The 16580-nt window shown below is 55.0% G+C and overlaps 1 protein-coding gene across 1 annotated transcript in view; it reads left to right on the plus strand.

Moving 5' to 3' along the window:
* CALN1 (calneuron 1) overlaps positions 1–12729 on the plus strand; it is a 229531-nt gene extending 216802 nt beyond the window's left edge. The window contains exons 4-5 of the mRNA XM_045284524.1: positions 12344–12492; positions 12697–12729. Of these exons, the coding sequence (XP_045140459.1) occupies positions 12344–12492; positions 12697–12729 (182 nt within the window). The remainder of the gene's footprint in view (positions 1–12343; positions 12493–12696) is intronic.
* The last annotated feature ends 3851 nt before the right edge of the window (positions 12730–16580 follow it).

Consider the following 16580-nt stretch of genomic DNA (forward strand, 5'->3'; position numbering starts at 1 on the left):
AAGTGACCGTCTTTTCCTGCTCAGATCTCCTGTGGTCCTTGAGCCTCTACCCCAGGTTCCAGTCCCAGCCCCTGGACTGCTGCCTGGCAAAGAGTAGGTGTTGGGGAAGCCATTTTTGACCTGGATGGAATTGAGCGAGACAAAGACTCGATTCAGGAGACGTGTCTCCAGCCCCCCGGGAAGGAGAGGATGGTGGGAGCCACATTGACGAGGCCCTCTCCCACCCCTCAGGTGCCCCCTGCGTTATGGCTAGGACTTGGCACCTGTGGTTCTGGTCTCCACGTGGCTGCCAACTCCTGCACACACCGGTGTCTCCTCAGATGCTGACGAGCCCCTGGGCTTGAGACAATCACGCTTACAGCATAGGGAGCGTGTGAGTCGAGGCAAAAGAAATCACTGTATCCATCAAGGCACTGGGATTCACCCAGGGGCTCTGCCCTGTTTGCTGTTGCACTGCTTCCCGGGCCCAATGAGGCAGGAGATCTCTGCTGGCTTCTCCGGGCACATTCTTTGCCTCGATTCTCTGAGTCGGTGCCGGTTGCCGCCTGCTGTCATGGCCTCTGCCCTGTATAAGTGCCTGGAAAACTGTCTGGGGAGGCGCCAGCCTTCACCCCACTGAGTTGACTTGAATGGACCCCTCGAGCCGTCCCTCTAAGGCAGCGGTTCTCAACCTCCCTAATGCTGCGAGCCTGTCAGACAGTTCTGCATGCTGTGGTGACCCCCAACCCTAACATTATTTTCGTTGCTACTTCATCCCTGTCATTTTGCTCCTGTGATGAATGGTCATGCAAATGTCTGATAGGCAGGATGTATTTTCATTGTTACAACGTGAACATCATTAAAGCTTAGTGATGAATCACACAAGCAATATGTCATTATAGATTGTGAAATATTTCTTTCTAATGACAAATGAAATTCTGTCTTGAAGCATGGTGTAGCATGGGTAACAGTCTTCACGCCAGGTACCCATAGGTGGGCGTGTCTGCATGTGGGTGGACCCTCCTAGAGACGGATAGAGGAGCAGTGGGTGCCTCGGTTCCTAAGACCATCAGAAATAGATGTTTTCCCATGGACTTGAGCTACCTCTGTGAAAGGATTGTTCGATCCCCAAAGGGGTCGGGACCCACAGGTTGAGAACCGCTGCTCTAAGGTGAATAACCATGTACCTGGGGGGCATGCCAACAGTTAAGGACTCAAACCACCCATAAATACCCCTGAAGACAAGTCATAACCTTGACACACAACCCACCTTCTGAGGCATGTCCCTTCACTCACGTGAGGTCGAGGTCACAGCGAGTCAGGGTCAGCTCAGCGGTCACCAACTACAGACACAGACAGACTCCACAGAGCCTTCGGACTTCCCTGGATGGAAGTCAGTGGGCATTGGACTCCCCAAGCACTCAAGCCCCTCCTCCCTTATCAGGGGAGCCTCCTCTCCCCCACTCCACCCTCAGCTTTTTCTCAGTCACCTTCATTCACTGCTTAGCCCTTCTGGGTCTGGGGGAACGAGTGCTTCTGGAGTCCCCCTCCAGGGACCCCTCACAGTGCCCAGACAGCCCCGAAGGCCTTCATTAGATGGAAGTGGAATTGCCTCCCGGCCCTCAAAGGCTTCTCTCTTTAGGAGTTCAATATATATATTGCTTGTTCCTAACCAGCAGGCTGCTGCTAGCTGCCTTTTAGCTGGTGGTCTCCTGCCTCGTAAAACAGAACTGCTCCCTGGGCTTTCCTGGCTGTTGGTTTTATGCAAAGTTCTCCAGGCCTTTCCTCCCCGGAACCACCAATCCTCCGTGGCACGCTTCTAATGCCACCCAGGCTCTCTAATCAGTGTGTTGCTGCGGCTGCGTGGCCCCAAGTCACGTCCGACTCCCGGTGGCCCTATGGGACAGGGTAGAACTGCCCCCTGGGGTTTCCTAGGTCAACCTCAGCAGGGAGGAGCCAGTTAGGTGACATCACTGGCTGCTCACCGCGATGCCGACAATTCAAACCCACTGGCCGCTCTGGAAGAGGAAGATGAGGCTGTCTGCTCCCATGAAGCATCGCAGCCTAGGTGGGGTTGCTTTCAGTCGGAATCAGCTCGGTTGGGGTGTGAGGATCTTTATGGAAGAAGATCGCCGGGTGTTTCCCCCCCGCAGAACAGCTGGTGGGTTGCAAGCATCCAGCTCTGGGTCGGTAGCAGAGGGCTTAACCACTGTGCCATCTGGACTCGAGATAATAACAAGCAGAGTTTCTTAACGGGGACCATGTCACAGGCCCCGAGCGGGGCTTCTTGTGGTACTTTCCGAGGTAGATCCCTTCCTAACCGACCCTCTGCAGATGCGGCTGTCCCCCCAGCCCCTTGCCTAGCCGGGTCCAGAACCCCCAGAGCTGCTGCTCAGTGACCCCTCTCTTATCACCCATCACCTGCCCAGAGGGGTCAGCCCCACGGAGAAGCTCCCGGGGAGCCTCCATCTCACGCACCTTCAGGTGTAAGTGGAGGCCCCTCCTCCCAGCCACCCAGCACCCCAGCTGGACGGGCTCTCTCCGGCCGACTTCTGTCCTAATGTGCTTTGTTCTTTCCACAAACTGGGGATTTTCCATGCACTTTCAATCCACTGGCAGGCAAAAATCAATGCCGCTTAATCTGTCTGGGTGCAGAGTTTGGGGACAGATTCACTCTGTTCTGGCTCCCAGGCCCTCCCAAGTGTCCCCCGCGCTGGCCGCCCTTTGCTTGGCTCAGGAGAGAAGTGGTGATTCCTCACAGCCTGGGCGACCTGCTTAGGATTTTTTTCAATGTAATTTCACCCCCTGGTAAGTTACTGACAGGCTTGTCTTTCAGAAGAGCCAGACCTGCCTCGGGATGAGTTGAGTTGACTTGATTGTAATTAAAGGAGAGATTGAGACTGTCAGGGGGTGAACTAGGCCAGGGAGGAAGGGTGGGGGACAGGGCATCTGAGCAGCATAGCGCCCGTTTGTCGGCCTGGAGCGTCACTCTCCTAGCTGCTTGTCTAACACTGCGCCCCCTTCCCTCCCGCACCCCCTTGTTCACAGGGACTCACCCTTTGTCAAGATGGCCTGGTGGGCAAGGGATTCTGGAGCTGGGGAGCAGAGAGGTGGTAGGTTTCCATGAGCACTACCCCAACCCTCAATTCTGTCCACAGAGTGTCAGCTACCAAACCCAAACTCAATGCCACTGAGTCAATTCTGACTCATAGCGACCCTTCGGGACAGGGCAGACCTGCCCCCATGGGGTTCCAAGACTGTCACTTTTTACGGGAGCAGAGAGCTACGGCGATTCCAAACTCAAGCCACCCCAAACCAAACCAGTGGCCGGAGTCCATTCAAAGTCCTGGTGACCCGGCGTGTGTCGGAGCAGAACTATAGCACATAGGGCTTTCAGGCCTTTGGCTTTTCAGATGCGGGAAGCCAGGCCTTTCTTCCTGGGGCGCCTCTGGTCGGGGGCATACTGCTGTGTACGGTGAGAAGCCCAGCTTGCCGCTGCTGGCACCCCCGGGACTCTATGCCAAGGAGCCACCATGTACCCCCAAACCAACTCGCTGCCATAGGGTCAATTCAAACCTCATAGGGTGGAACAGATCCCCCCCCCTGTGATTCCAAGGCTGTCAGTACGGGAGCAGACTGCCTCCTCTTTGTCCTGTAGAGCGGCTGGTGGGTTTGAACCACTCCTCTTGCGGTTAGCAGCTGAACCTTTATCCCCCTGAGTTCAGTGACTACTCACTGGTTAATTCTTGTAGTCGTGCCCTCGTGGCGGGCTGGTCGCCGTTAACCAGTGGAGTCCTCGTGCATATGCACCCCCCACCCCGCCCCACCCCGCCCCCCAAGCTGGGTGAGAGGCTCAGAGCTGTGCCCCTGCTGGACTGCTTGCCCTCCCTTCTGCCTGGCCCTCAGCATGGAGCCTTTCCAGGGATCTCCAGGTCACTCCTGTCCCCGTCTGTTCAGTGTTTTCTCTTATCCTCCTCTCTCGCCCGCCCCTGTGCCCATCGGCTTTTTGTCCTCAGCCAGATTCTAAGTTTTTCATCGTTGTTCCTTGCTGTCCAGTTGGCTCAGATTCGTGGTGACCCCCTTGCACAGCGAGATGGAGTGTTGCCTGGACCTGCTCCATCTCCAGAATCCTTGCTCGCTCGGTGTGGTGGCCACTGTGTGTTTTGAGAGCCTTCCAACCTGGGCAGGGCTTCATACTCTACGTCCTACCAGACAAGGTTCTGTTGGCATTGTAGGGTGTTCATGGGCCCTTCTCAGAAGTTAGCTTGCCGGCCTTTTCTTCTCAGTCTGTCTCCATCTGGATGCTCCACTGATGCCCTGCTCCACTGAGCAGGTGGCCTGACTCCCAGCGTCCCAGGGACATGGGAGCTGACAGTCCAAGAAACTGACCGAGGCAGGGAAAGGGCAAGTTCTGAAGGCCTCCCGAAATCCTTTGTGAAACAAGACTCCACTTAAACGGGCACATATGTAAACCAATAAATACCACCCAGGCACACTGACCGGAAGTGCCTCTGGAGTCGGGAGCTACCCCTGCTTTAGGTCCCAAGTCACACACACCCCTCCAGTGCCACAGTGGTCAAAGAGCTTGGATGCTAGTGAAAAGGCCAGTGGTTTGAACCCGCCAGCTGCCCTTCCAGAGAAAGACAAGGCAGTCTGCTTCTACCCCATGACAGTCTTGGAAGCCTGATGGGGTGGCGCAGTCCTGTCCCGAAGGGTTGCTGTGAGGCAGAATTGACTGGATGGCATTGGGATTGGGGTGGGTGCCAAGCTAGTATTGGTCTCAAGCCCGGGCCTCCAGTGAGAACCCAAGGAAGGCACCTTTGTAGCAGCAAAGGCAGCCCTAGAGCAGTGAACAGAAGCCTCAACTCTTCCCAAAAGCTACCACGAAAACAGGGGAGGGTCAGACGGAAGAGTCAAATGCATTCTGCAGAGCCGGGCATGCTGGGCCTCTTCCTGCTCCATCCATGGGGCCTGTCCCCTGGCTAACACTGCTACATGTGGGACACCCTCCCAGCTTCCCCTTCTGGGCCAGCCCCCTTCTCCTTGGGAGGCCTGCGCCCACCGCTTGTGGGCTCCCAGCTCTGACCTGTGTGCCCCCTGATGACTGCAGCGATCGCTGCGTGTGACCTGGTGGGCTGCAGTGGAATTGGAGCTCCCTCATGGGAACCTGCAGTGGGGCCGAGTGTGCCAGCGTTTTCCCTGTAGCCGTATGTCTCGAGCATGCAAAAGGACTAAGTCCAAAGACCGATGCTGCTGAATTCACACATTTACTCACCGAAGAGGTAGCACGTCTTGTAACGAATATACTTTAACTCAAAGCCTACACAGTCACACATCAGGCAATACATCACAGGTTGCTTACCTGACAGGTGGAGGGCTTAGAGGGGCGTGGAGTCCTCTCTGCATGGAAGGAACTCTGGAGGGAGGCCATTTTGCTTACGTCACCAGCCTTCCTGGTGGTTTTGATAAGGTTTACCAGTGGGCATCTGGAACCTGGTTACTTGCATAGACAGTCACTATGCATCGGTCTTTGGTAACTTTCAATATGGAGGCTCTTTTGCTCACGTCTCTGTCCTTGCTCTTTTTCCTTGTTGACGGTGCCTTCCACGGCCCCTTCTCCAAACTCTGCCTTGAATATTCAGCTGCTTGCTAGCCTGGACCACCTGGGAACTGCTTGGGATGGGGGTGGGGGCCTGTTTTCATTGAGGCTCCATCGCCTCCTCCCTTCCCTCCTCCAAGCCTGAAAGTCCTCCCATCCCCCCATCTTGGCTGACCGTGATCACTTCTTAACAGGATCCTCAGCGTGGTCTCCAAGTCCTCACTCCAGGGGCCCACACCCAAGCTCCCCCAGAGCTGTCCATCCAGCCTGCCTCAGGAAAGGCTCCTCGGTGGTGCTGGGGGTGGGGGTGGGGAGGCTCGACTCCTCTCCTTTCTGACCTTTGGTCCTGGGGGCCTTCATCTGGAGGGGACAGTCCTTCTGTCTCACCTCTGGCCAGGTCAGTCTTGCTCCAGCACAACAGCGTGAACCCCACCTGGTCCCGCACCAACCTCATGATTGGTTGGGGATCGGACCATTGGAGTCCATCGGATTTTCAATGGCTGGTTTCTCAGCAGTGGATCATCAGGCCTTTCTTCCTAGTGTCTCTCAGCCGGGAAGGACCGCTGAACCCCGCTCAACATCAGAGCAACCCACAAGCCTCCACCGACAGATGGGTGGTATCTGTGCAAGTGGAGCATGCTGGGAGTCAGACTGGCACTCCCACCCGGACAGCGAGAGTTCTACCACTGGGCCATCAATGCCCATTGAGCCGCCCCCTGAAACCCTGGCACCAGAGCCATCTGCTTTCAGGACCGTTCTTGGAAAAGGACTACCACTGATTACTCTCCGTGGTCGATAGCCAGGGTTGCTAGACTCGAATCATAAAGAACCAGAAACAGAATGTTTTAGGCTTTCAAGAGTCAAATCTGGGCACGGTCACTCAGGCCATTGGTGATGCCAGAAAAGCAGAGGCGATATGTTAATGACCATGCACGGTGGTTGTGTTCCAATAAAACTTTATTCACACACACACACTCACACGATTTGACTCTCAGGCCCAGCACTGGCCGATCACTGGCTCCCAGGCTGAAGCCCGATGGCTCGGAAGGCCCTTTGGCCATCTTGCTGTGGGGCTTTTCCCATTCTCCTCTTGAAAGGTGGCTCCAGCTCAGGAAGCAGCCAGCGCCTTATCCGTGGGCACCATCGGGGGCTCCTAGCCCGTGACCACCCTCTGCAGCACGTCTGAAGAGTGGCCCGAGAAGCACATCTGTTTTGTGTCTGTTTCAGGAAGAGCACTGTCCCTTCACAGCTGTCCGGGCCCAACCTCGGGGAGCACTCGCTGAGCCCGGCCTGGTCACATGGCTCTCTCCGAGGACACTGGGTCTGGCTGCACTGTTCTGAGGACCAAAGTGACCAGCCCGATGAGAAGTCGCTCTGGGGGCTGTGAGGACCATTCCCAGCCGGGGCCCCACTTGGCTCAAGATCAGGACCAAGATAGAGCTGTGTGGCCCGAGACAGGGAGGGGCTCTCCGCTGCCGCCTCCCTGCTGGTTTACAAGCCTGTTTCTCACACCCGGTTGGCTCTGCTGTTAAAAATAACAGGAGGCCTGGGTTCCCGTCCCTCCCCAGCCTCTGGCCCCGCTCCCTCCTAATGAGCTGTGCTCTGCCTGTGTTTCCTGATCCTGGAAAGATGGGTTCTCCAGAGGCGCCCATTAGGGACTTCTTTTTCCTTTCTTTCCCCTCTTCCTCTCCCTTCTCTGCTGGTCTGAAAGCAAATAAAGTTAGCAAGTCTTGTCGGCTTCTGCAGACACAGAAATGTTCCTGGCCTGGGAGCTGTTGTCGGGTGCAGCCAAATTGATTCCGAGTCTAGCCAGCCTGGGTGACAGAGTGGATACGTCCCACAGGGCTTTCTGGGCTGTTGTTTTTATGGGGAAGGAGGCCCGGCCGGCGCCATGTGAGAGAGAGGGAGCCGGCTGCTTCTGCAAAGCTGCACAGCCGTGGAACGCTCTGGGGGCTGAGTGAGTGTTGCTGCATAATTCTACAGGGTCCCCTAAGTTTGAATCGACTAGACAGCAATGGGTTTAATTTCCATAGACGCAGGTTGACTGGCCCTTCTCCCAAGGGACCACGGGTGGATTTGAACCACCAACCTTTGGGTGAGCACTTACCCCGTTTGCACCGGGGCTCCTCAGTGGTAGTTGGCCACACACTGACCCTCAGGGACCCTTGGCGTTCCTGGGTATTTTCTGCTGTGGCTCCGCTTGGACCTGCTTCTGTGCAAATCCCTACAGCAGAGGCTGGGAGGACCACTAGCCCAACCCATTCTCCAGGAGGGGAAGTTGAGGCTTGAAGGAGAAGCCTGCCAAAGTCACAGGGCCAGGATCAGGGCCTCAGGGGCTGGCTCAAACATCAGGGGACCTGCTGCTGCCTCCTTTGCTCCCTTTGTCTGGGGAGCCTAGCTGGGTTACGGGAGGCCTCCATCCAGGCTCTAGGCACCTTGGGTGCTGCGTTCCACAGTTAAGAGGACACCAAGCACTTCCCAGACCCCTTGGGACTGGCTGGGTGAGCGTGTGGCGGCCTTAGATGTCCATCCTCAGACTCGTTTTGTGCGTGGCAGAGAAATCTGAGAAAATGCAGACAGACCCTTGGAGGCAGCGTTTGGATTTTGCTGGAGGGAGAGGATTTTGCTTCATGGAAAGAAACAGAAGGGCGTTTGAATGACAGGTTAACAGGGTAGACAAGCGCACAGGCACAGGCTCCTGTACTTCCCTGAAACGCGTTCCCGGCGCCCACAGATCCGCAGAAAGGAAAGCTGGATGGGCCCGTGGGGGAACGTGGCCAGCGCAGCTCATTGGACACTGGAGCAAACTCTGTCCACCCCCCAAACCCCCCGACATTGGCTGAAGGCCTAACTAGCTGCTAGGCCTGGGTGGGAGCCAAGAGTCTTGATGCACAGACGGGGCTTCTGTCAGCAGGAGCCACTTCTAGTCGCAGAGAGCGTCCGGAGTGCTGAGTGCCTATGGGGAGCAAACAGCCTGGTAATAGCTGTTCCAGGTTGCCTCTGTGCTCTGGTGCTGCTGTGAAGGAGGTACCACGAGGGGGTGGCTGTAGCAAACAGAAAGATCTCCTCTGGCCGCTTAGGAGGCTGCAAGTCTGAACTCTGCACCAACTGTAAGGAAAGGCAATGTTTTCTCTCTGTCTCCCGATTCCAGGACGTGCTCAGCACAGGGACCTTGAGTCCAAAGGACATGTTCTGCTCCTGGTTCTTCCCTCTGGATGGTAGTAGGTCTCTGGCTTTCTGCTGGCTTCCCTCTTACTCAGTCTCCTGCAAGATAAGAGATGACCCAGGCCCCGACATCAGAACAACACTGTGATCTCATGTTGTGTTGCAAAACAAAAAAGCTCACATGGCCGTTATGTAATCTCCTGTCAACTTGGGCGAAGGGGTGGAGTCCTAGTCTGTCAAGCAGGTCCAGCCAATCATGCCTCTGTGTGGGCATGGCCTTCTCCTGAGGATTCTGGAAACTCCCGTTTCCTCCCTGGAGGCGGTACACAGAATGTCTCTGCTACACATTCCTGTTGACAAGCCACATGGAGCTATGCTGATGGCAGCCAGAGCCCTGGAGATGCTTCCACCGCCATTGGATCCACAGGACTTTCCACCCACCTGTGTTCAGGATGATTGCATGTGCTGTGTGAGTCTGAAGAGGAATTTATAGATTGGTATTGGACATATGGGCTAATATCGGACTTATGGACTTAATCTGGACTGGGCTGGGGTGTTTCATGGATGCATAATTGCTTCTTGATATAGAATTCTCTTTCATATATGTGAGTGTCAATGAATTTGCTTCTCTGGTCAACTGGACTAATACAACCCATGACCAAGGAGTCATTTCTGATTCACAGAGAAGAGCTGCCTCTGGGGGTTTCCTGGGTTGTCAGTCTTCATGGGAGCAGAAAGCCTCATCTTTCTCCCAAGAAGTAGCTGGTGGGTTTGAACTGCTGACCTTGAGGTTACCAGCTCAATGCATAACTCACTACACCACCAAGACTTCGAGGGTGTTGTATCCTGCTCTGATCCCATTACTACTGATTGGCTGTTCACATCATATCCCATCCCATCCCATCCCGGGGGATACTAACATTGTCACATAGCTGCCACATGATGTCCTTACATAGCTGCCGAACTGCCCAGCCTCATGCACCCAGAGTTTGGGGGGACACAATTTGACCCAATTCAGACCCAGATCCCATTCAACAGCTGGCTATCCAGTGTATCCTTTGGGCTGGAGGCGGGGGGAGGACAGAGGTGAATGAAATGCCTGGGGAGTTTGTTGCTCAGTGGGGAAACCCCAACTTGTACGCCCATCCTCATGGTACCTGCTAGAAGAAGGTGTGGCCCGTGGTGGCCAGTGGCGTCTCTGTGGAGTGCATGACACCTGGCTTGTCTTTGAAGAGTGCTGCTGTCCCTTCTTTCTCTGCAACGGGAACTGCCTGCCATGCCTATCCCACCCTTGTGCTCTGGAAGCAGGGAGTACAGTGAACCCTCGTTTATCGCGGCTAATCGGTTCTAGACCCTACCGTGATAAATGAAATTCCGCGAAGTAGGATTCCTTATTTGTAAATCAAATATTTTCGTAGTTAGAGCATAGAGGACATGAAAAAACACCCTTTAGTCACCATTACACTCGTATTACCCAATTTATTAAACGAAAAAGGGAAAATACAGTAAAACATTTTGGATGTTACAATTATCATTTATTATATTATTTATGGCATCAAGCATGTACAGTATGAGCCAATCAGTGGCAGTAATGACAGAGCATGTGCTGTTACGCAAAAACCGCGATAGAGTGAAGCTGCGGAAGTCGAAGTGCGAAGTGGCGAGGGCTCACTGTATGCAGTCTACATTTTCCCTCAAGGAGGAAATGTTACCCCAGGATGGAATATGCTGAAAGTCCCACCTGTACTTGGTGCAGAAGGTGAACTTTTGGATGTGGAACCGATTTCAGACCTTTGGGGTGATGTGGGCAAAGGGTGGAGTGTCATGCATGAAATAGTGTTTTCCTGAAAATTGTATTATTAATCCTACTGGACCTGTGGTGATCCCACTAGTGGGAACAGGCTTTTTGTTGTTGCTGTCTGTGTGAAGAGATTAGTAGAGGGTGTGTTTTAAGTTGGTCTCTTGCGGTATAAAAGCAGAGGGAAAAAAAAGCTGAAGGAAGTAGATGCCTGTCCATATGATGTTTCTGAGGATCCACAGCATGGACAACCCTATAGGACAGGGCAGAACTGCCCCCTGTGGGTTCTCGAGAGGGTAAATATTTACCAGAGCAGACTGCCTCCTCTTTCTCCCTCAGAGTGATGGGTGGGTTTGAACCACCGGTGTGGTGGTTGGTTAGCAATCCAGTGTTGACCTCACAGCACCACCAGGGCTGGTGCTTCAATCTGATGGCCAGTCCCTCATGCCCAGGCCCTTGTCCCTGTCACCGAGTGCCTCTCAAGAGTGTAGTTTCTAGAAAGTTCTCCATCAGGTCAGGGCCCAGGTTCCTGGCTCTGGCTTGGGGCAGGCGGGGACTGGGGGTAGCTGGGGGTAGGGGTAGGGAACCTGCTTAGCAAATGGGGGTCTGAGGGACAGCAAAGTCAAGTTCTTGGCCAGCCGCCCCCAGGGAGCCAATGGGCTGATCTTCCATCAGTGAGAGGACTGAGTTGAAAACAGCTTCTGGGGGTGGGGTGGGGAGGAAACGCCAAGGAGGCAGCCGAGGCAGAAGCCCGAGAGGGCGATCCTCAGTCCCTTAGCTCAAATTGGCCACCCCAGAGGGAATGTTTCTCCCCACAGCAGAAACCCAGTGCTCAGCCTTGTTGGGAACTCATCCCAGGAGGCAGCTCTGCTGGGGCCAGGGGCTGCCGGTGGGAGTACTCTCCAGTGTATTCAGAGAACTACGGCCGGCCACTGCTCTCTGCCCGGAAGCTGTTGGACTCCACCCCCGCCCCGTGCTTCCGTCTGTCCGTCTGTCCCTTCTTTTCTTTCTGCTTCTCTGAAGGAGTCCCTGGGTGGCGCAAAGGGTTAAGCGCCGAGCTGTTAGCCAAACCGTTGGCGGTGGAATTGCACCTAGAGGAGCCATGGGGACCTGGTGGTGGGCGTAGTGGGTTATGTGCTGGGGCTGCCCACTGCAGGGTCAGCGGTTTGAAGCCACCAACCGCTCCGAGGGATTAGCCCGAGACTTTCTCCTCCTGTAAAGATGGACAACCTCGGAAACCCTCAGGGACCATTCTACTCTGTTTTATTCCATCCCTATCCATTGGAATCAGCTTGAGGGCAGTGAGGGGCAGTGGAAGAGAGAGCCCCCCGGGTGACCTAAGATCACAGCTCAGAACCCGGCGAAGTAGCCCCACATCTCCTTAGGGTGCCATGCGTCGGAATCGAAGGGCTGGCTGCGGATTTTGTCCTTAGCATTTTCTCTTTACTTCTTCCTCTCCCTGGATGAGAGCATTTGAACTCCCTGCTGTAAGTAAGGCGGGAGGGGGTGGGGGTGGCAGGCTGAGCCCCAGACCAGGTGCAGCCCAGTCGATTCTGACTCACAGCGACCCCACGTGTGGCCAAGTGGAACGGCACTGCGTGTGGGTTCTTTCAAAGGCGGATGGGTGGATCTCTGGGCCTTTTCTCTGAGGCCCCTCTGGGTGGATTGGAAGCCCCTGCCCTTCCCTTCGCAGGTGAGCGGGGCCACCGGGTCCCTGGTCAGTAGACATGCCCCAGGCATGTCGTGCTCACATGTCATAATCGCTGTGTGACCTGTGGCCTCTCTCTGCTTCCCTCCTGCAGAAATCCGAGAGGCCTTCCGGGTTCTGGACCGAGACGGGAACGGCTTCATCTCCAAGCAGGAGCTGGGCATGGCCATGCGCTCGCTGGGGTACATGCCGAGTGAGGTGGAGCTGGCCATCATCATGCAGCGCCTGGACATGGACGGTGAGGCTGGCCGAGGGCCCTGCACTCTGTGCCAAAGGTCGTGGGTTCAAAACTTGGTTACCCTCGGCGCGATGGAGGCCTGGACTCCAGGAGGGTTTTTCCAAGCAACACTCACCCCCTGGAAGCTGCAGGGGGCTGCAGGGAAGGTTCTGGAGCAGCTGCTGAGAGAGGGGCGCGGGAGGACGCCCCAGCCACTCCTCTCTTCTCAGCCGGTGCAGTCCCCCTTCTTCGAGTCTAAATAGCTTTACTGAGCTAGAACCCGCATGTTAGGTAAAGTCTACCTGCACAGCCTCACGGGGCGCAGCTCGGCAACGTTCAGCAAGTCTGTCGATTTGTGCAGCTGTTTCCTCCAGCGGTTTTGAACCTTTAAAGAAACCCTGACACTCCCCCACAGCCCCCCACCCCCCGCCAGGTTATTTGGTCCCAATATATCCCCATCAGCCCTAGCTGCCACTCCGTGTCCTCCTGGATTTGCCTTTTCTGGGCCGCCCGTGTCAGTGGCCCCATCCCACATGTGTGTCTCTGTGATTGGCGTCTCTCTCTCAGGCGGTACTCTCTGCTGGGACTGTGGAATAACTGTCCACCATATGGGCCTGCGCGGCACAGCAGGTTCTGAGCCGGAGTGCTAACGTTCCCGGGAGCAATACGAGGCTTCTGCTCCGGAAAGATTGACAGTGTCAGAACCCACAGTCTGAATATGAATGATCTCCTCCCATGGTTCCTGGTGTGAATCGCGGCCAAAGGGGCTAAAAGCAAGGCGGTTAGAAACTGTTCACTGGCGGGGTGGGGGCAGGCGGCATGGGTGGTCCGGGTCACATCTGTGGTTCCTTTGGCAGTCCGTGCCACTTGCAGTCTTCCTTGCCAGTGCGTTCCAGAGCTTCTGTGATGCCGCCCTGATGCCCTTCTCTTCGTGGGTCTCTGGAGCTAGTTTGTTTTGGACAGAAACCCAGGCTCTAATTCTACCCTTCCTGGGCAGCTTCTGTACCTGGGGTCCTCTGCGGAGATTCGGCCCTACCTAATTAAGTTTCTCTGTGGAGTGTTACGTGGCAAGGTTGATTCTCTGAGGCCCTACGTGGTTCTCAACCTGTGGGTCGTGACCCCTTTGGGGGTCAAACGACCCTTTCACAGGGGTTGCTTAAGACCATTGGAAAACACATATTTCCGACGGTCTCAGGAACCGAGACACCGCTCCTCAACCTTTGCACCGGCGTTGGCTTTGACGCACACTGTCGCAAAATGTAGCACTGTAATTTACTGTTGTTATATTAAGACTGTTACCCATGTTACACCATGCTTCAAGACAACATTTCATTTATTCGTCATTAGAAAAAAATATTTCACAATATAGAATGACGCCTTGTTTTTGTGATTCATCACTATGCTTTAAGTATGTTCAGTTTGTAACCATGAAAATACATCCTGCCTATCGGATATTTATATGACAATTCATAACAGTAGCAAAATGACAGTGATGAAGTAGCAACGAAATCATGTTATGATTGGGGGTCCCCACCACAAGAGGAAGTGTATGAAAGGGTCGCGGCATGAGGGTGATGGAGAATCACTGTCTTAGGAGGATGTTGCCAGTGGCTAAGTGTCTGGTGCTGGACCAGAGAGTCTGTATCTGGTGCCCCACACACTGAAATACCTGGGGGCCACAGGAGCAGGGAGGGGCTCCGTCTTGGGGCCGATGTGGCACCGTTGTGCCCCTCCCCCTCCCCTCGAAGGGCCTCTTTCTCTCTGGGCTCCTGGACTCTTTGCCCGGACCATGAAACCATCCCTTCTGAGCTGGTACAGCAGGCACCTGCTTGTGTAACTGGAACTGCCTGGAGGAAGCCACTGGCCCAGGGGTCCTGAACCCACGCTCCAGACATTGCCCACCTGGTGTGGCCCCTTTTCCACTAGAGGACAGGCAGAAGGGGGCACCCAGCTCCAAAACAGGCGGGTGCGCTCATGCACCCTGCATGTGCATGAGTCAGAACTGAAACTTCCCCCCAGGAGGGCTTGCTCTCAGATTCCTGGCTGCAAAGACCCCGTCTTGGCCTTTTCTTGACTCTTTCTCCCACTTGGACCTCTTCCTCTTGTTCACGGGTGGAAATCCGGGTGGGGCCCATGCCCCAAGGCTCCAAGCCAGAAGGGTGTGCTTTGCTCCCACCCAGAATGCCCTTGGAAGACCCGGCTGGCCGTCTCCTTTCGAGGGTCTCAGCCATGGAAACCGTAGGGAGTGCAGCTCTCTGCACACAGGGGGTGTCCAGGGGTCGGAGCCCACTCAGCTGGGACTGGTGGTCATGTTTGCTTGTTTATTAATGTTAATCTATCCATCTACCGACTTGTCTGTCTGCCTACTTACCTGTCCTATCAGAGCCCTGGTGGTGGTGTAGTGGTTAGGGGTTGGAGAGCTAACCTCAAGAGGAACAATTTGAAACTCCCCAACTGCTCTGTGGGAGACAGGGGAGGCTTTCGACTCCCGTAAAGAGTGACAGTCTCAGAAACTCACAGGGGTCCTGCTACCCTGGCCTGTAGGGTCACATCTGGGTGAGTCAGCATCTACTCATTGGCACTGAGGTTTTGGTATATATTCAGTATTTTATTTCTTCCCCATCATCCTCTGCAGCTAAGCTGACCTCCTTCCCATGAGGCCAGCACTCACTTCTCCTGGCTGCTCTTCGTCAGATTTCTCTCGGGCCACGCTCTGCAACCCTTCTCTTCCAGGATCCCAGAAAGCCTCGGGCCCCGGTGTGCTCAGCCACCCTCTCAAGTCAGCATTCTAGTGACATGTCCCCCTGGAAGGAGCTGGTCAACCAGGCGCTCTGGGAATCCTTGCTAAAGGCTGCTCTAGAGCCAGGCTGAGAAGGGCCGCACCCTCTCCTCAGATCTGTGCACCCAGAGCAGCTGCTGCTCCCCGCCCCCAGCCCCCTGGGAGAGCTTCCGCCATCATTCACTGTGGAGAAGGGCTGTGTGTCCTCAGAGCCCGGGGCTGATTGCTGGCTACTGTCCGTGTTTTCAGTGGGCTCATCCTCCATCCTGCTCTGGTCATCTGCAGTGGGAGCAGCTAGCTTGGCTAGCAGTTTCCAGAAACAGCCAAACCAGGACACATTCCCAGCCACCCCGGGACCCCACCTGGGCCCTACTCATGTGTCCTGGTGCAGCCCTTGCCTCCTCTCAGGGGCCCCCACCCCTCTCCTGAGCTTAAGCAACAAGCATCCTTCTTCCTCCCCTCGTCCCCCATTTCCCTTCTGCTACCCACATGGACAGAATCCCATGAGCCCCCACAGATGTGGACTGCTGACAGGAGCAGGTGATGTGGACGTTTTCTGCGGTCCATCCCTGCCTGGAAGCAGGGCAGATCCTGTCCTTTTCAGCTTGGGGAGGACTGAACTGGTCACCCGTGTGAACGAGCTTGCTATTTCCTATGGCCGGAACTGTGTGCTCATGGTTGTCCTTTGAGATAAGCACCTCAGCCCATAAGAACACAATTATGGGCGGCATCACCCGAGGTTCAGTCAGCGATGCCCCCATTGGTGCATGGGGCCCTGGGACCCTTCTTTCAAGTGTCTGTCTGTGGCAAGTCCTAATCCTGGCTGCACTAGCAATCCTTTCATGACTTTTCTGTGTCGCTGGGTCCCTGCTGGAAGGCAGGAAAGGACTGCATCCATCTCAACATCACATCCGGTTTGGGTGCTTTGGGGCTGGCCCAAGGTCTGTTTTTCACAAGGTCACTGCTAACTTTGTTGAGTTGCCTCTGACTCATGGTCAACCAGCATGGACCCGTGCCCATCCTGGGTCATCTCAATAGCCCTGGGAGACCCGAATCCACTGTTGGGGCCACAGGGTCTCAGACCTCCTCTTGTCTGACCCTCTACTTTTCCAAGCATGATGTCCTTTACTGGCCGTTGCTCTTGGTCGATGATGTGGCCAATGGAAGTGAGCCCACGGATGTGACATGTTTTTAGACTTTTGGTCTAAAAACAACATCTTTGGCCTGAAGAGAAAGCTCCAGGTATGCGGGGTCCTTTCATGTGTGTGTTTGTCCAGGTAGACTAGAGAAACAATTTCATAGACACTTATGTGTATATGAAAGAGCTTTATATAT

This window comes from Echinops telfairi, unplaced genomic scaffold, assembly GCF_000313985.2.
Source record: "Echinops telfairi isolate 266 unplaced genomic scaffold, ASM31398v2 ScPeMD7_5;HRSCAF=22, whole genome shotgun sequence".
NCBI lineage: Eukaryota > Metazoa > Chordata > Mammalia > Afrosoricida > Tenrecidae > Echinops > Echinops telfairi.